General features: G+C 37.5%; 2 protein-coding genes across 2 annotated transcripts in view; one reads left to right on the top strand and one right to left on the bottom strand.

The window, feature by feature from the left end:
* Window positions 1-5,946: 5,946 nt before the first annotated feature.
* LOC113063018 (uncharacterized protein C14orf132-like) overlaps window positions 5,947-19,902 on the top strand; it is a 28,319-nt gene continuing 14,363 nt past the window's right edge. The window contains exon 1 of the mRNA XM_026233150.1: window positions 5,947-6,237. Within this exon, the coding sequence (XP_026088935.1) occupies window positions 6,211-6,237 (27 nt within the window). The 5' untranslated portion in view covers window positions 5,947-6,210. The remainder of the gene's footprint in view (window positions 6,238-19,902) is intronic.
* LOC113063017 (uncharacterized) lies at window positions 16,171-17,987 on the bottom strand. Its single transcript, XM_026233149.1, has 2 exons — window positions 16,520-17,987; window positions 16,171-16,467 (listed from the first exon to the last, which is right to left on the bottom strand). The coding sequence occupies exons 1-2, from the start codon at window positions 17,675-17,677 to the stop codon at window positions 16,456-16,458; spliced, it is 1,170 nt and encodes a 389-aa protein (XP_026088934.1). The 5' UTR covers window positions 17,678-17,987; the 3' UTR covers window positions 16,171-16,455.

Below are 19,902 nucleotides of genomic sequence, written 5' to 3'. Positions count from 1 at the left end.
AAAGGGATATAAAAGAAAGGTATAAAAGTCTGTAGTTTTGATCTTTGGCACAGTGACTTGAAGGTTAAGTGTGTATTTTTTTCACGGCACATCATTGAAGTATCCTGATCAGGCCGACAAGGGCAGACAACGGCACTGTTCACAGTGTATGCAGCTATACATTTGCCAATAGTGATGCAAAACACACTTCAGTTTTAAACTTAAAAGCTTCTAATGTGACTTTGGAATTGTATGGCGTGTTAAGTTGTCAATTTGGAGACTTTTAGTTTTTAAAAACGTTTGAGGACTTGAGAAAGAAGAGGCTTCATGTAATCCAGAGAAAATATTGTCCTTGAGAGAAAGAACAACTGCCAATAACTTATTTGGTTTTAAAGCAAATTTACAAAAGTAAATAAATAAATAAATAAATAAAAGCCTCTTTTAAGGCCTTTCTTTTTTGGATCCCCGAAACACAATGACTTTGACACAATGACACAGTGACAACTTTGACTTACTGTAGCAAAGAGAGCACTGCATTTTACTTCATATTTAATTTTACCACATAGTACCTTATTTCTAATATTGATAAACTTCCATTAGTTTATGCTAGTTAATGCATTGAACCTTTGTTCTTAATTTTGTGAAGCAAACTTGTAAAATTCAGTTTGCATTATGGGGATCAACCTTATTTTTAACATAAGAGAGGGCGTGTGCATTTATAATTTAAATGTGTGAGACTTCCGGTGTCTTTCGATTCCACTTATTATTCCTGTACAAAAACAGTCAGTTATGCTGCTTGATATTGCAAATTTGTTATCATATTGTTTAAATTTATCATGAACACACTGGTTTGAATTGCAAATAGTTTGTGGATTGTTTTTTTCTCACTCATTTACCAATAGCAGCTTACATGCTTTATTAAACTCTGCAAAATAAAGTGGATACTGTACATCTCAAATCAAATGGTCCCATTTATATCAGCTAGCAAATCTATTTATTTATTATTACATTTTGAATCATAGCCTCTCTGTGAAGAAAAAAACAACAACATAATTTCCTATAATTCAGGTACATGCTGCTTTCTAATGGATAAAAGTAAGTTGTTGGCCCTCTTCACGTAAATTTTGTTGCTTCACAGCAGATTTTGTTGACAAGGTTTTCCCACAGCATATGGAGCAAATTAGTGGTTATTTGCTGTTGACAGTTTTCTAGGCCTTTTAACATTTAGCGTTTATAGCTTCAATAAGTCTCACTATCCTTAGGGACTTGACCATATTATGACAGACTCAGGTCATACTGACCTCCATTCTTCCCACCATCGCAGAAGGCAAAGCTTGACACATAAATATCTTACACAAGGGTAATAAGTACTCTATAAATTTAGTTTAACTATTTAAACCGCTTAATGTAGTTCAGATTTCAATAAATGGCTGATTTGCATTAATTAATTTGGTTTAGAATGAGAATCAATCCTGATGGTTAGAGCTAATTGTGGATAATGGATCATATGGTACGTCCCAGAATATCTTAAGTTGCTCAAAATTCAACTGAATCGCACGTGGAAACTCAAATCTGCATGTATCTACTGAGAGGAAACATTAAAGGTCAAGTCATTGTGTGATTAGCCATTTAAGTATAATACACTGTGGCAGGAGCATTTACCATCTGAAGCTCTCCGTTATTGAGAAAAGCTGCAAATTTTCTTAAACGGGTTATTTTGTTCTTGATACTTACAGATGTAAACCTGAACCTTATTAAATAACTTTTTCTAAGGTGTGTTTAAGTTGGGGACGTGTTTTCTTTCTTCTAGCTATAGTGATTTGTAATTTGGCTTGCTGAAGCCGTGGCGATGGATATAAAAGGCCACAGCTGCGGTGAGGTGAAGTGCTGGATGCTTCCTCATTAAAGTCCTCATTAAAATGGGAACCGTCAAATACTGATTATTTCTTACTCACAGTGACAGAGACAAATCTGAGACATCTTTAAAACCCCCTCAAGGTTATTTTTGTTCTCTACTGTATGCAATAGTGTGCAGTTTAATTGTAGAGATCTGTGCAAAACCTTCATGCAGATAAAGGCCTTCAAATGAACATACAACAAATGTAAACTAATTTGATTCATTTATTTATGAACAATATAATATAATATAATATAATATAATATAGAAATAACAATTTTCTATATTATAGAACAACAACAATAAATGTTTGGTTCCACTTACTGGGATCAATAAATTCTAAGTAAAAGTGGCTTTAAAAGCATGCTTAATTCTAATGCTCACACAATATCACAGTAATGCATGAAAATGCATGAAAATGCACAGAGGATCCAACGCTATCTCACGGCCAATTCGTACGTATTTTACGAGGTGGCTTATTCGTACGAATTTGTACTACCTCACTCGTACGATTTTATACGATTTGTCTAAACCCCAGTGCCGGTTAGGTTTAGGGGCGGGGTTAGGTGGTGGTCATTCGTACAAATTCATACGAATTGTGCAACTCCTAAAATACATACGATTTGGCAACAATCGTATGAATTTGTACGACTGTGGTCGTACGAATTCGTATGAATAAGCCACCTTGTGAAAAATGTACGAATTGCCGCTAGATCGGGTTGGAGGATCATAAAAAGTAGGTTGAATCATCCTATCTTATTAGTTTATCTGCTGTAGACTATCATTGTGTCTCAAAAGGCAAATATATAGTAAATGTAATGTAAATGAAATATTATGGTGAAAAGTATAAGTAAAAGGTCAGAGGGCATGTGTATTGTGTGTCTGGGCTTTTTGTGTCAGGTTTATTTCTTAGTTTCATTGTTTTATTTTGGCTCATAGAGCACTCCTTATTTATTTATTTTATTTATTTTTTTAGCTAAATGTGATGTAGTTAAAATAAGACCTAAACTAATATTGAGATATTAAGCTGCACTTAATAGTGCACTAACTGCTAGATTTAAAGTCACATTGTCGCACTGTGCAATATAAAGTCTTTTAATTGAATCGACGAATGGTATTCTGGTGACTGTCATCTGTCTCTGCAGTGCTAATCGGCCTTAAGTTGCTTTGGATAAAAGTTTTGCGTTTATGAGAAGCAAAGTCACAACAGGGAGAAATAAAATCACATTGCATCACTTTTCCCATTAATAAGTGATAAACCAGTTGAAGACGGTTTAAAATCGGGTCATGGAGATGCAGCATTTACAAACAATAGAGGGATGATGTGTATATATTCAAGAGTTTAGAGTCGATCAAGAACTCATCACCACCATCCTAACTATGCATCATCTGCTCAGCATCATTTTATTTTGTTATACGGGCTGTCAAGAGGTTTTACCAGTACTGTCAGTGGAAGTGATTACACTTTACAAAACAGGGCTGTGGGTAATATAAAAGTAAATTTGGAATCATATAATATAAGACATAAATCAGAATGAATCTAACAGCCAGTCCGTGCATACAGAACTATCACATTTATATGCAAGTGTGTATAAAATTTATTCGAACACAGGTGCAAAACAAGGTAGCAGCTATTCCTATAGCCTCAGGATTCAGAATTTGTTCATAAGCACTCATGCCATTGTGCATTATTTCCACACTTAATAGTCATCATACACATTAAGAACTATATGACCTATACCACAGTCACACCAACAAATGACTGGAGAGTGAATAGTATAGATATTGAAAACACTGGATAGCATTATCAAGAAACAAGATGCAGTCAACATAATTTGTTTCTTTTCTTAATGGTTTCTAATAGTTTGTATTTTAAATATAATATAATATAATATAATATAATATAATATAATATAATATAATATAATATAAATGTGTTCACTTTCCAGGCCTGCAGTGGTTTTCGATCTACCCACCCACTCAGTCAGCACTAATGAGCAGAATGGTTTCTTTAAACTTCATTCTTGGAGGTCTGTTGCTATGAGACAAACATGTAACCAGAAATTGTGGCCTAACCTTTATTGATAGCTTAAGGGATTTCCGGTTTATACATGAATAACTGATACGCTGTGAACTGTTATTCTGAGGACAGTTGCTGTGGGCGTCACAGCGCCGCCGACTCTCAGCTCAGATGTTTCAGCTCAAGAATTTATTCCTCTGAAAAGATACGTCTACCTCTCCTCTTCTGCAGTTGGACTTCAGGGTGGATTATGTAACTGGTTTGCAAGTGGATTCATCTTTGTCTTTAGTTTTTTTTTTTTTTTTTTTTTCAAGCATGTTGTTCTGACAGAGTTTGTCTGGGAGTTCAACAGCTGTCTGCTTTGATAAACATTCTCCATCTCTACTGTAGCGCTAAACAAAAATTCCTCTCAAGGATCCAACATCCATCAATATTCATTGTCATAATAGAGAAAATGATGTTGGCATCTAATGGCGTTTTTGTATTAAATAAGGATGAATGGTGAAATTAATTTTGACAGATTTTCAGACATTTGAGCATACAACCCAGTCTGATAACAAATGTGGAACCATTAAGTTAAATTATGCATTCAATGGGAGGACAGCCCTTGAAAGTAAACTTTAGCATACTTAAAAAAAGTGCTTACTATGAAAATGATGTACTTCAGCATGAGGAATGTTTATAACGGAGGTAACCAAACAGTTTACAGTAGCCATTTACATTATATGCAAGCACAGTTTCTTTAAAACAGTTTCTTTTTTTTTAAGATTTGAAGTACACTATTCAACAAGCACATTTCTTTTTCACAAGTAAGCACATCTAATGTTTGTTTATTCATCACACATCAATGCATTGTTGAAAGGTAATAATGCTAACCTCATCCTGAACTCTGTGGTCAAATGTGTGAAGGTTCATCAAAAGTACAGTGATTCTGTCCTCTAAACCTCATTAACCTGCCAGGAGAGTGGAAATTTGGTGCTCACAGACTAGAATGGTGATTACCTCTTGCATTTGCAATTCAGATTACTGCCATGCCTTGCACAAAAGAGTGAGTGTGGCAGTTCAATAATAATCTTCCATTAACAGTTTGTGGATACATGTCTCAAGTATTGCACACCATCAGCTTGTCAAAAGTGTTTGCGACTAGAATCTTGAATCAGGAGCTGTTTATTCATGTGACATATCAACCTTCTAACAGAGGTTGGATTGAGATTATAGTTGAGAAAGGATTTGTTTACAAAAAAGATAGATGTATTCTGAGCTTGAATCCATATTGCCTTTGTTTACTGTCAGTGAAGGTCTAAGAGAAGCAGAAACTGAGCACGGTGGCAGATGATCTCAAGTATGTGTGTGTTCAATAACTCCATGTTCTGCAGTAGTTAGAAGGTGCCAACATCAGCTGACATTGATGCCAGATTAATAACTCATAACAGCAGCAATATCTCGCCCCTTGCTGATTATTTGCAAACCTTTTGCAGGTTTCGACATTTTGTTTCATGGCAGCCTGTTGTTCGTAACATAATGAATCCGGAATCATTAAATATTTGTCACATTCTGGCTCCCTTATTAATTATAAAAGGTTTTAGTGCATTTGGCTTCATATTATTCAAGTCTCGTTCCTGAGCACTCCATCATGGACAGCAAGCCAACGTTTACCCTTCTCCAAGCATCTTTTCCTTTATCTCAAACTATGATCATATTGTTAACTGTTTCGTTTAGCCACTTGATGCTAGATAATGTGTTTCAGTGATATGCAAAAAAAAAAAAAAAAAAAAAAAAAAAAAAACAACAACAACAACGTCTACGTTGATTTGGAATGTATAAATCTCCAGCAAATCCAAAAATAAAAACAAATTATCATGAATTTTTTATGTGTGTTTTTTTCTCTCTTTCTCTATATATATAACATATTTGTGGTGTCAATAAATCTGACATAGCTGACTTCAAAAGAGCGATTTTTACTAAATATTACGAGCTTATAAATGTGGCGCATCTACAAAAGCTTGTCTAATGGTTTCGAGACGTCACCGAAATAAATGAATATGAATAAGACAAGCACTCTCCCCCTCTCTCTCTTTCTCTCTGCTCTTGTTTCGTCTCCTCGGGTCTGTCTCATTCTCGTCTCGCTGTTGATCCGTCTCTAAATGATCGCAGACGCACATCAGATGTTGAGGATTCATGTATCTGGAGGCTGGAGCTGAACACGATGTCATTTAGATGTAAATAGGTTACCCCGGTGGACAGAGACAACACGGAAAGCTAGCTTACCCGACCATCCTGGAGCTTTAGATATTGTTCTGATAAACAAATCATCATGGATCTGTCGTTTATGGCCGCGCAGGTAAGACATTTCCCGCTTTTGTCTCGAGCTATAGATACAGATGTGCATGAAGTGATAGAGTCGTTCTGAACTTCACGTGGAACTGTTTGTTGAAGTCAGAATGTACAAATCCCAGTTTAATAATTTCAGCAAAACTAATTTAGATACTAGTACTGTATATAAACCGTGGGGTCCAAAACTATACAGACGACATTCAGAATACTGGAATCAAAATCCTGCTTATAGGCTACATACAAATAAATAAAAATAATAAGTTTTAGGATTTTAGGATGCACATTCTGCACAATTTTATGTCACTAATCAAATACGTGTGTATAGGCTACATTTGTGCACAAGCTGCTTTGTGCAAAAGGTTGCATGGCACTTTCTCAAATCATGCTGGGGAACATACTGTATATCACCATTTTTTAACAAACCTGTGGAGTTCATGATAAGCCAAATGCCAAAGACAGTCTTCTTAGTCACCCTAAAAAATAATGAACAAATTGATATATATATATATATATATATATATATATATATATATATATATACACACACACACACACACACACACACACACTTATATATATATATATATATATATATATATATATATATATATAGCTTTTTGGATAAAAAATTCCCCAAAAAATATTGACTAGTAATTACGTATATGTAATTATAACGTACAAAAGATACTTTGTTTATTACTTCATCCACACACTTTCAACCTGTCTCAATTCACTGCAATCAAATACGCCCTACACAAATTTATATGCAGTTCTGATAGTCTTAAATATAATCACAAATTATTGCATTTATTAGACCGTTGGAATGTGTATGCAGCGTGCATGATTCAGAGAGTAATAAAGATTAAGAAATGATAGGAGCAACTGCAGCCTTTGTAATGAGCTGTAGAGCAATTATTGGTGGAAGGGCTAATGCGAGAGAACAGCAGTGCTCAGGCGTTATAGTAATGTTCATTTCCTCGTGTTTCTCTTGGCGGAGAAAAAAAAAATACAAATAAAATCTAAAGTATAAATTGTTTCAGCTCTGCAGAAGAAGAAACTTACTGAAAAGGAAAATCTTAATTCCAACCTATAGCAACAACTTCCTGGAGTTCGATAAAAAATTGCTCTTTTATAAGCCAAAATGTTTCGGATGGGGATTTTCTTGTAGGCAGACGAACAAGACAAGTTCCGCTTGGAGCGACATCAGAAAATTGCACTGACAGAGCCATTTAAATGGATGTAGCAAAGCGAAGTGAACAACATCATTGCAACATCCGCCAGGGGTGAAACTAAACAACCTTCCCCTCTTACTGGATGAGCTATAAAAATAACTTTAGGTTTGTATCACAGACTAGATTGTGCTGCATATGGATTTGATCCAAGGCCAGACAGAGATAGGTTACAGGCCATCAAAGAGTGATCTCTCCATTAGTGTTGTCTTCTCTCAGTGTCATTTCTCCTGACAGCCAGGAGGCAGAAGCTTTAATATTAATGGCTGAACTAACTTAGAGCCAAGCCAGGGTTCAAATTTGCCTGCCAGAACAGTGTTGCTCCCTTAGAATAGACATTACCCTCATAAAGTCTGGTCCAATAGGTACGTTTTGGTTTGACTGATTTCTGATGCCAAGTCTGATCTATTTCAAAACAGGCAAACTGGACTGAGTTCTTAGTTTCTATATGCTTGTGACTCTCAGTGGAGAGTTGTAGAGTTGAGCCAACTCATAATAAGTGGCAGTTCAAGGCTAAAATATTTTTTAGTTCGGTTTCATCCCTCATTTGTGCCCTTGATGCAAATGAATCTTTGGCTTTATGTGTTTTGACAGATGCTAAAAGATGGCAGTGGTTTCTCACCACGGCCCTGATTGCTGGCGAGATTTCTATTAATTGTCCAACTTCCCTCATTAATCTCATATAGCCTCGTCTCTCAGGATTTAATTGATTTGCTCCATTTTGCTCAAATGGTGTGGAACGGTGACCCTATTTTTTGGGAACGAGCTAAATGATATCAGTGGTGTTACAAAAAAGTTATGCAACTACTTATAGTACTGATAATGAATGAACTGATAGAAAATTAATTGAATTAAATGTTCAAAACAGGCTTTCACGAATGCTTTAGAAGTAGCATTTTAAGGCATCATGGATTTACTATTATTAATGCAAATTTCTCAAATAATTACAAAGAACCCAATGTTTCACAGGTAAAAAAGAAATGGAGCCGATGGAACAACAGCAAACTATTTGAGAAAATCAACATTTAATTTGAACTAGTATATTGATATTTTTTAACTAGTTTCAAATATATATATATATATATATATATATATATATATATATATTTTTTTTTTTTTTTTTTTTTGGTCATAACTTCTGGAGAGAAATAGAGCAAATGTTAGTCAGCTTTCAAGAGCACATGTGTTGTCCACCTGTGTCCATAGCTGTCAAATGGAATAGACTGTATACGCTATTGTTGTCAAAACTTAATTATGCTTAATGCTTAATGCTTATCATGGTACTATTGAACTCAATCGCATGTTGAATCTCCTATGTGGGGTCTAACAGCGCACATACTTGTACCGGAAATTTTCATACGGGTCTTTCGGTTCAGTAGACATGTGAACCATGACCAAAAGACATGAACCCGACCAATTTCAACATTGTAGAATCCACTGCACGAGTGGAACCCCACTGGAACTTCTCCTGTGCAGAGCCAATCGAAACTTCTATTGGCCATGAGTCGTGTGTCTTCTGCCTGGGTCACGCCCACGAAGAGGTGGCACTTAGGTGGTCCAACTCCCCTACTGCGGAGATATGAGCCTCCGGACTCTCAGGCTCCATGTGGCTATCATCCAAGTTGGGAACTCACCCAACTAGACCTGCCGTGCTCTTCCATTGCAGCCTCTTTCGAGCCAAGGAGGAAAGTGCCGCGAGCTTCTGATGTGGATCTGTCAGGGTAAGATTACAAGCTTGAGTCGGATAAGTGCCCACATGCTTCTCACCCCCTTGCAACAGGTCCCCTTCCAGTGTGCTTCATGATCACTGTTCTTTGCCCCTCTCCTGAGACACAAGATGTGGTGTCCTTTGATGTTATGGAGTGCTCTGAGGATGATGCCATTTTGGTGGCAACGTCTGTGAAGGAAGAATGGTCCAAAGCCTGTTGGATTACACTGCACCTCACGGCAGTATGATGACCTCCATCATATACTCCAAGGTGGTTGATGAGCTTGTTATAGAGTGGGCACCTCCTGCCGAATGGCCAGAAGCCGTCTGGACAAATGGTTCATCCAGTTAGAGTGTGGCTGAACAGACACCCCCCAGATGCCTGGTCCCTTTTTCCCTGAGGTGAATGATGAGATATCGAAGTCGTGGAAGGTGTCGCTCACCAGTCGAGTTCACATTCTGGGATCCTCCCTCCTGTCCTCTGTGGATGGCATTGACCAAGTGGGGCATGCTAAACTCATAAGATGACTAGAATACTTAAACACAGTAAAAGTTTGGCTGGTTATCAAAGGTCAGCTAATCTGGAAATACAATAAATACACCATTTGCCTCAGTGATGTTAGTGGAAAATTTTCTAGATAGAGTGCCCTGAGCAACAATTTTAGCAGGCATCTCAATATGATTTATCCTAGTATAACAAAATGAAAAATATAAAGACTTTAAACATTTTAAATAGAGATAATTGTTTTACCAAGTTAATTTTGAGGACAATTCTCACAAAACTTTCTTTTCTGCAATAATTTAAGATAAATTAAAAAAATGTATTTTAATAATTCACAATTTATGTATACAGTGCAACAGCAAAAATGGTGAGAAAAACATAAATGGCACATTTGTTCAGAGCATTCTCTATAACTACAAGTCGAGCTGCAGTATCAAAAAGGACCACACAGAGATGCCAACAGATCACTATACCAGTCACCTTAACCTGTTTGTATATAGATATACACAGGTCCATTAAAAATTATTAAACAGAGCAAAGCACATAATTATATGCAAACATACTGAAATGTGCTTTTGCAAAAAAAAAAAAAAAAAAAAAAAAATCTATTAGAGAATGAACATACACAGTCTGTTTATTTGCACGCTAATTTTAGTGGACCTGCGAGTGTCTATAATAATGTACAATTCCTGTATGTCATTGTAATTGTCTTTACCTCCATTACAATCATCAAGCATCACAACTTTACTGGTAAAGTAAGATACTGGTTTGCTTTATTCAGGCCACAAAGTTGACTTCAGCTTAAAGATATTTAACAGAGGTATGTTTGTTCCCACCAATCACTGCACAAGTTAAGGTTATATAATGACGAAAGCACTTAAGTCCTAGCCCTACCAGAACACATAGGTTGCATTGCATACCCTTCCAAAACCACTACAAGGCAAGCCTGCAGCCTTTAGCCAAAAAAAGTGTAATGGCTAATGCTAACGCTTCTGGTTTGGCGGAACGTGGGACAGGAGACCAGAGGTCCAGAGTGCCTCGTCGGTGCTTCCTCTGGGCCAGATGCCTGGGTTTTTTGACCCTACAAAAACCTTGGGCCAAAGTGGGCCAGCTGGGGCTAGAGGAGTGGTTATGAACAAAGTTTTGCTGCGTCTGGAGAGCGTCAGCGCCATGGATCATTTCATAAATCTAACAGCTGTAACACCAGCATTAAAGACTTTTTAAATAAGTTGAGCTCAAAACTCACTTTCAGTCAGCAGCGAGTGTTTGAAATAACTTGATCTGATGTGGATTATAATCACCATACAAGGCAGAAATATTTATAAGTGATGCAAAAGACTATACAAGCTAGCCATAAACTTTACCATAGTAAACATGGTAAATGCGATTTACGCGAATCGCATTTACCAAACGCGAAATTCGTTACAGCACTAAAGAACTGGGTCGATTTTGTGTGAACTATATCCCAGTACCATTAAAGGGTTGTATTCGCACCAACAGTGTGTACAAGCAGGTTGACAGTGATGTCATTTGTGCGTAGTATTCGACAACGTTAACAAAGGACAACGTTAACAACAAGAGGATGGAGGACACTGTGATTGGAGCTGGGTTTTTTGTTGCGTCTCACAGGTTTCACAATAATTTAAATGGAATGTCGACCTAAAGCTTAAATTGATTGAAAGAATGGAAAGAAGAAATCTCCAACAATTATCGCTGTTTATCATACCTGCAGAATAAGTTGACTCAGTGTTTAAAGTATGTTTACACAGCGTTTTAAATCATGGCGGGTGAGGGTGTTTTTGAACAGGTCTGTCCAATCAATGTATACTTACGTCACGGACATTACCAGTTGTGCTGGTTAGACCGTGCTCCGTAGTAGGAGCTTATTTGGTTCTTGAAAAAGGCAGTCTGGTACTAAAACCATACCCAGTTCTGGCTTTTGGTAGTTTCACAGTTAGTTCTGGTACTATGAAAAGGTTCCCACAGTGAACGATGTAAAGGCTGTAATGTGGTTGGTTATTAAGGCACACGTGATTCAAGTTGACCATTACGCTTTCTCCAATAGTAAGTAATACAGACCCTTTCATCTCCCTATAGTAAGACATTCTCTGACTCTGCTGTTCGAAGAAAAAAAATGGTGTGGGGGTGGGGTTTGGAAAGTACTACACAGAACATGACTGACGCTGATTTGACTATATATCCAGAGGCGGAACAAACTGTCTAGGACAGTGACAGCTGTGGTTGAATTTGATAAAGCAAAATCCCACCCTTTTGCACTTTGGTGGTGTGTCGCCCTGTTTTGGACTATTGAAGAAATCGCCCCGATCTGCCTGCAAAAACACTCCTGTGCAACATCCTGATTTTTTTTTTTTTTACGGACTGTGACAGAGTGTAATTTTTTTTATGTTATTGTATACACTCAGCATTCAGTGGCTTCTGAATCCATTCCAGTGTTGCGAGTGTGGAAAAAAACATCATTGTGCCTGTGCACCTCTTATTCAGTCTTTGAACCTCAACACGTGCATATTGGCTTATTTTATTTCCCCACTGACTCGTGGCTGCTTTTTGACTCTTTACCCATTTGCGTGATGGCTTTGCTGAGGTCTAGCCTTGGGTCTAACTGTAGACTCTGACAGTGCGTGAATCCCTAATGTACACTAAAGGTTTGTGGGCAGTTCTCCTTTGGGACAACTCTGTACTAGCAATACTCTACAGCAATAATAAATGCTTTAGATTTTTTTACCTGGCTCTTGACACCTTTTGTTATATTCAGCCATCTCGTTAATCATTGCATTTGCATTTTTAAAAGCATCTTTGACATTGATGGATATTTTTTGTGTGTTAGTTCTCATGCTCAATATATCACCTATTGTTTAAGTGAATTGGTTCACTTGCTCTTTTGAATTCTTTCTCTTAACTGCAGTTATGTGAAACCTGCCAAAACTGCAAATTCAAATGGGCAAACTACCATATAGCAAAAAAAGGTGAACAAAAGCTGTAACAAAAATAATAAGAATATATATATATATATATATATATATATATATATATATATATATATATATATATATATATATATGTTTAGTTTTTCTGGAAAGGTAGAAAAAAATACTTATTAGAAAAATATAATTTGTAATATTTCGCAGAATGAAACAGTTGTAAAACAGTGGCCATATTTGTTGTTGTATTTCCAATTTAACCAAACTTAATGTCTCTGGTTACTTATGTAACTATGTTTTCCTGAGTTGGAAGCATACATTCAAAAAACACCAACAACATGTTGGCCGGTGACAGCTAATGACATCACTACTGGTGCGATTATAGTATAAATAGGCGCAGAGAGAAAACATCATCCACTTCTTCGTCTGAGCCTTTGTCCGAAGCATGGCAAGAAAACTAGAGGACACAGTGTCTCGATCCCTACTCAGGGAACCATGGTCATTTAACCCCTTACTAGTAACCCCCCTTTTTTGGCATGGAGACCGAAATTACATACCCAAAATAAAAAGGTTTCTGCTCATGATTCTTTCTGACTAGATACATAATCAACCTTTGTTCACAAAGCTGACACTTTAAAGTTTACTGTTAAGGAATCAGAATCACTCAGACTGTTATGATAATAGAGATATATAAGCTCAAACATAAAAACAAAAATAAAAATATAAAAAACATATGTTTTAAATGTATTTAAAAAAATGTTGATGTAGGAAATGAGTTTGAAAACACAGTGTAGCTAAGGCCACAAGTCTTCCAAACCTTCATAAAAAATTTCATAATCAAATCTGTAAAACGGTGAATTTTTTGAAATATTTTCTAAGGCCATGTCATGTGTGTTTTTAGAGCAGGCTAATCAGATTGATTTATGGCCCTTGTCATCTCTGTGAGATCTCACATGTAAACTCTCCTGTGTATTTTGTGTTTGTTTGGCTGTGAAAACTGCCCGATTAATCCCTATCTGTTATTCCATTGTTCTCACCAAACGAGTCTTTCACACCTCCGCCAGGTATGACACATTATCCGCATTATTCTTTTATCATTATTCTTTTGTTTTTATTCCACCTTTATTAGCCTTGATTGTGGTTTTTCAGGCTTTACAAAGACACAAAGCAGCAATCTCACTTCAGTCTCTGTTTGCATTTAGCCCTTATTTATCAAAAGTCTTACTATTAAAATACAACAAAACATTTTCTTACGACCTTACGTGAATTATTGAGACAAAAATGCATCATGAAGAAGAAAAGCACCTGCTATTAGTAGCATTGGTGCTAACGTTAGCATCAAGCTACATCTGACAATTTATGAAATTATTAGTACACTTTTACTAAAAACTCACTTTAAACCCCGATCGAGTGTTTATAATAACTTCCTTTAGCGATCAGGGGTGGAATTTGGTCGTTTACTGTTGTAAAAATATGTTATTTGTAGCCTTTTTCATCGCTGCACAAGTTAGCATTTCCGATGTACATTTTCGATTTTTTTTATAAAAACGCCCCAGATCTCAAGAAATTCTCATACCAAGCTTTACTATCGTAATCGCGGGTTTATTGTTCGGATATTTTGTGTGTACAGAGGTGTTTCAGTGTTGTTTTGGCCAGATAACTACCAGGAAGTGTGCAGGAAGCATGTGACACGATGGGGCGGTGTCCAGATATTACACTCTCAGATTGACTTTTGGGATGGCCCAATCAGCAAGCAAGCAAGCAAGCAAGCAACTTTATTTATATAGCACATTTTTAAACAACAGACGCTGCCCCAAAGTGCTTTACAAAATTAATAAAATTAAAATCATACAATAAAATAAACATACTTATTCAAAAGCTAAAGAAAACAAATACGTTTTTAAATAGGACTTAAAAGTTGTTACCGATGGAGCTGACCTCACATGGAATGGGAGACTATTCCAGAGTTTGGGACCTACTACAGAAAAAGCTCGATCTCCTTTTGATTTTAGACTACAACGAGGGACCTTTAAAAGCCGTTGATCGGTAGACCTAAGGACTCTAGAAGGAGAGTAAGGAACAATAAGATCACTGATGTACTGGGGTGCAAGGCCTGACAGCGCCTTGTAGACAAACAAGAGAATTTTAAAATCAATCCTGAATTTGACCGGAAGCCAATGTAAGGATTGTAGTACAGGAGTAATATGGTCTCTCTTTCTCACCCCCATTAACAGCCTTGCTGCTGCATTCTGCACTAACTGCAAGCGGGCAAGCAAAGTCTGGGGAAGACCAATATATAGAGAATTACAATAGTCAAGCTTAGATGTGATAAAGGAGTGAACCACAATTTCCAAATCCTTACTGGATAAAAAATGCTTTACTTTAGCAATTGATCTCAGGTTAAAAAAGCTACCTTTAACAACGGCACCAATCTGTTTCTTAAAGTTAAGTGATGAGTCCATAATAACCCCTAAACTCTTTACATGATTCGCAGTCTTTAGGGATAAGGATCCTAAATGATCAGGAAAGGCAGGTGAGACGGGAGAGCCTACAATCAAAACCTCAGTTTTACTCTCATTTAATTGGAGAAAGTTGCTAGATAGCCAGAGTTTAATGTCACTGTAACATTCCTGTGCTTTGTTCAGTGAACAGGTTTTATCTAAGCTCACAGGAAGGTAAAACTGGAGATCGTCTGCATAACAGTGATATGAAATACTATACTTCCGAAAAATAGCGCTTAGAGGAAGCATGTAAAGAGAAAACAGCAACGGTCCCAAAATCGACCCCTGAGGGACACCACAAACTAAAGGGGCCAATGTGGAAGAGAAGTCTCCCAAATTCACAGCAACTGTCCTGTCTCTTAAATATGATGCAAACCACTGTAGAGCTATACCCTGGACACCAACCCAACACTCCAGCCGATTGAGAAGAATTTCATGGTCTATCGTATCGAAGGCAGCACTCAGATCCAATAAAACCAGAACAACATGTGATCCGGAGTCCAACGATAATAAAATATCATTAGTGACCTTGAGCAGTGCAGATTCTGTGCTATGACAGGTCCTAAAGCCCGACTGGAATGTATCTAAAATATCATAAGTATTCAGATATGAATATAGCTGCGAATAGACCACTTTCTCTAAAATCTTGGAAATAAAAGGCAATTTAGAAATTGGCCTAAAGTTGTTATGGACTGTATGATCCAAATTAGGTTTTTTTAACAAGGGATGAAGAATTGCATGTTTGAAACTTTTAGGTACTACTCCACTCATCAAAGAGCTGTTAATTATAGCTGTTAGGCTAGAACTCACAGTAGAGAAAACATCTTTAAAAAGATGAGTAGGTAGAACATCCAGTCTGCAACTACCTCCGTTCATTTTACAGACAATATCTGCTAACTGCGCTGAGGAAACCGGTTCAAAGTTTGAAAAAATATTAGACAGCGCAGGATTAATTGATGAACAGGATTGTAAAGGTACAATTTCACTTCTGATCTTCTCAATTTTTTGAGTAAAAAACAATAAAAATTCTTCACAAGTTTCTTGTGTGGCATCTATCATGACATTCCTTGGGGGGTTTAAAATGGAATCAATTGTGTTAAACAGTACTTTTGGCCGGTTTGCATTATCTGAAATTACCTTAGAGAAAAATTTCATTTTTTCCTCCTTTACTACTTTCTGATAGTTAGCCAAAGAATTTTTTAACATTTCAGATGAAATTTGAAGTTTATCTCTCTTCCACTTGCGTTCAGCTTTTCTACATTCTTTTCTAAAAGTGCGTGTTACATTATTTAGCCAAGGTTGAGAGATTCCCTTGTGTTTCTTTAGTTTAAGAGGGGCAACACAATCTAAAGCAAAAGTGCAAGACTTAGTAAAAACCTCAACCTGCACCTCAATGTCCTCTCCATCGATTTTGTCTGTAACATGAGATAAATAAAATTCTGAAAAAAGGTTTGCAGTTGTAGAATTGATGGACCTAGCATAATGTAAAGGCTGAGAAGAGATTGGATAGATATAAGAACAAACAGCATCGAATACCACTGAATAATGGTCAGAAATACCTACATCTGAAACCTCCAGATTTGATACTGAAATACCAAATGATAACACAAGATCTAATGTGTGACCTTTCATATGAGTAGAACCAAAAACATGTTGTGTTAAATTAAAAGTCTCAATAAGAGAAAGAAATTCATTAACCAATGGCATTGATGGGCAGCATAAATGGACATTAAAATCCCCAAGGACCAAAAGTTTATCACAGCGAGACATCAAACCAGAGAGAAAATCAGAAAATTGCTGAATGAAATCCTTATTCCATTTGGGCGGTCTATATACCAAAGCACAGAAAAAAGAATCCAGAGTATCAATCTTTAGTAGCTGTACCTCGAAACTCGAATAGATTTGTGTGGATAGTAGTCTGCATTTAAAAGTGTTACGGAAAACAGTGGCAACCCCACCTCCTCGTCCTGCGGTCCGAGGAGAGTTCAAAGAGTCACAGCCTGGTGGTGTCAACTCACCCAAAGCCATCTGATCACCAGGATTCAACCAAGTCTCAGTAATAAAGAAAAAGTCAAGCGAACATGACATCATAAAATCATTCAAAATAAAGGCCTTGTTAGATATAGATCGTGCATTTAAGAGACCCATTTTTATGGAGGTGATTTCAGTCTTTTCCAACGGGACACTGGCAGTGTATTTTAACACGCTAAGATTGTTTACATTAACACCGCGTTTTACATCATTTAGATCATTCAGTTGATGACGACGAGAAGACCAGATGACTGGAACATGACTGTCAGAAGAAGCCATCTGAAAACAGCGACGTGATCCACGATGCACATACCGTGGTCGACGCGTAATTCCCAGGGCAGCACATTGATTATAAACTCCGACTGGCAGGCGGTACGAGGATTTTAAACGTAGCAAGTCGGATGATGAATAGTATAAAGCCATATCGAAGATAAAACAATGGTCTGAGTATGCAGGCAGACAGAGAAAATCTGATTGAAATTGACGATGATCAGCAGGGAGAGTCAAACACATCAAGAAAAACAAAAGGGATAACATTTACATTTTCCGCTCGCAATCCAGAGTTAATAGTGGACATTCAATCCTACCATGGACGAACAAAACACAGGAATCAGGTGGTATCACCCTGGTGTGCGTCCTTTCGTGAAGATCTTGACAAGAACGGCAGAGAAGTCAGTTGCATAGTTTCCAAACCATGAACAGACGACAAGAACCAGTTGAGATAAGCCTGTTTCGCGTCTTTCGCAGGAAACAGCAGAATAAACAGAACGGATGTGAGTTTAGTCTCCAAACCTGTGAGGACAGTCCTTTTTCAAATCCTTTTAAATTCGTTAAAATAGTTTAAAAATTTGCAGGAAAAAAAAAAAAAAAAAAAAAAAAAAAAAAAAAAAAAAAACTTTTTAAAACTTTTAAAAAAGTCTAAAAATGCCGGAGAGCAGCGGCCGATACACACGCCAGCGTTCACTCAGACCGGAGTCTGAATCAGAGTCTGAGCCTCACAGCACGAGCTGCCGGCACAGCAAACACATACACAGATCGCTGGGAGAGGCTGTTTATCATCTGATCGCGTAAATCCTTGGAAAATGAATAGAAATGACGATTCTGTCTGAAGAAATATGAAGTAAACATCAGTAAATATATCCATATATCTCCGCAGATATGCATCTTTGGTCTATAAATCCTTATTGACGCTGTTCAGTGAGTCTATGTGAACACAAATAAACCGCTTTTGACGTGACTGAATATAAGTGAGTGGTGAATTTCTATTCAAAATGTGGCATAATACGGATTTATTATTTTGCACTCCTGACATAAATCACTAAATATCTGTCACTGCAACAATGTTTTATCAAAAACATGGTCAAATATCGAAGCTAGAGTCTTTAAACTTTCAATTGATGCATAGTTTGTCCAGATGAAGTAAGACAGTGATGTTTAATGTGCTGTGAAAGTGAAACAATAATAAACTGGGGCCGTCAGCGATGTTTGCACGTAAAGGGGTTTTAAGTAACCTGAGACGTTCCTTTCACGGGAATTTCGAACTGTGTCCTCTAGGGGTCACTATAGGGAATGGTATAGCCATGCCACCATGCTGAGTGGAGTGGATACCAGAATAACCAAAGCTTTAAGAGAGTTGCTCCTGGGACATTAGATGGCTGTCTGTGACATTATCACTTACCAAAGGCCTAGGCTACATACCCCAAAAATGTACCTGTAAGTCCCATACTCCTTGGCCCTGGGGTAGAGCTCAAGTCTTGGAATCAGGAATAAATTCCTTTGAGGGGATATGACCAAGAGCCTAGCATCATGCCAAGTCTTGGCCTGTCACACAGTGGCTACTCCTTGCTCTCCTTGAGCTTGCTGAAGGAACTGCTTCAACAGATCCCCAGTAGCAACAACCTGTTAAAGTAAGTATCTATAGGGAACATAGGATGAGTGCTGCTCAAGGTGGAACCGGGGCTTTAACCAACCCAAGAAAAGGCACAAAGCTGCTGCGCATAGCCCTCACCATACAGGGTTTCAGAAAGACCACAACGTACTAGCGTGCAAACTTACCACAGTGTGGGTTTTAGAAATAATGTACAAAGACTACTCATGCACACTTACCCTAACATGTATTTTAGCGATACCATTCTAAGGGTCTCTCGTGGCACTCAGAAAGAGCAGCCTGTAGATGAAAATTGTGCATTGGTGGATTGGTTAGCAATAAAATACCTAGCAGAGGGAGCAACACACCCAGCTCTCAAACGAGAGAGGGGCTCAACCTACAGCATGATCATTAGAAATCAAAAAGTAAGTGTACTGCACTTAGCCAAAAAAATCAGCGCATGAGGGAGGCAAATGAAGGGCCAAGTTCACCTGATGCTGCTGGTTACAGGTGCTCTGTGAAAACAGAGATGTTAACTCTTATGTGAGAGGAGAACCCCGAATTCAGAAAATGAGTGGTATGCTCATAGGCAACCCTTTGATAAATGGGAGAACGGCTAAATATTACCAAGAGAACAGCCCGGGAGCGAGGAATCCAGTTTAAGCCAAGTCAGAGAAAGGGAAGCAGGCTATCAACGCGTAACCCTTACCATATAGGATTTTAGAAAGTCTTACTGTGCATCAACAAGTAAGGTAATCACTGCAAGTCGAGCATCCGGTTTCTGAATCCAGCAGAGGGGGGGTGCTCACTGAGGACCTACCCTAGAAAAGAACAGAAACACACAGGTCTCGGAAAACACTGCAAAGAAACCTGCATATAGAATACACACAGCAAC

Source organism: Carassius auratus, chromosome 45 (genome assembly GCF_003368295.1).
Source record: "Carassius auratus strain Wakin chromosome 45, ASM336829v1, whole genome shotgun sequence".
NCBI classification, from domain to species: Eukaryota; Metazoa; Chordata; class Actinopteri; order Cypriniformes; family Cyprinidae; genus Carassius; species Carassius auratus.
Note: the sequence above shows the minus strand (reverse complement) of the source record. Positions and strands in the feature narration are given on the sequence as shown.

What these genes read in the sequence shown, in the direction of transcription:
- LOC113063017 (XM_026233149.1), bottom strand. Translation starts at nt 17,677, where the DNA reads ATGTTATCCCTTTTGTTTTTCTTGATGTGTTTGACTCTCCCTGCTGAT.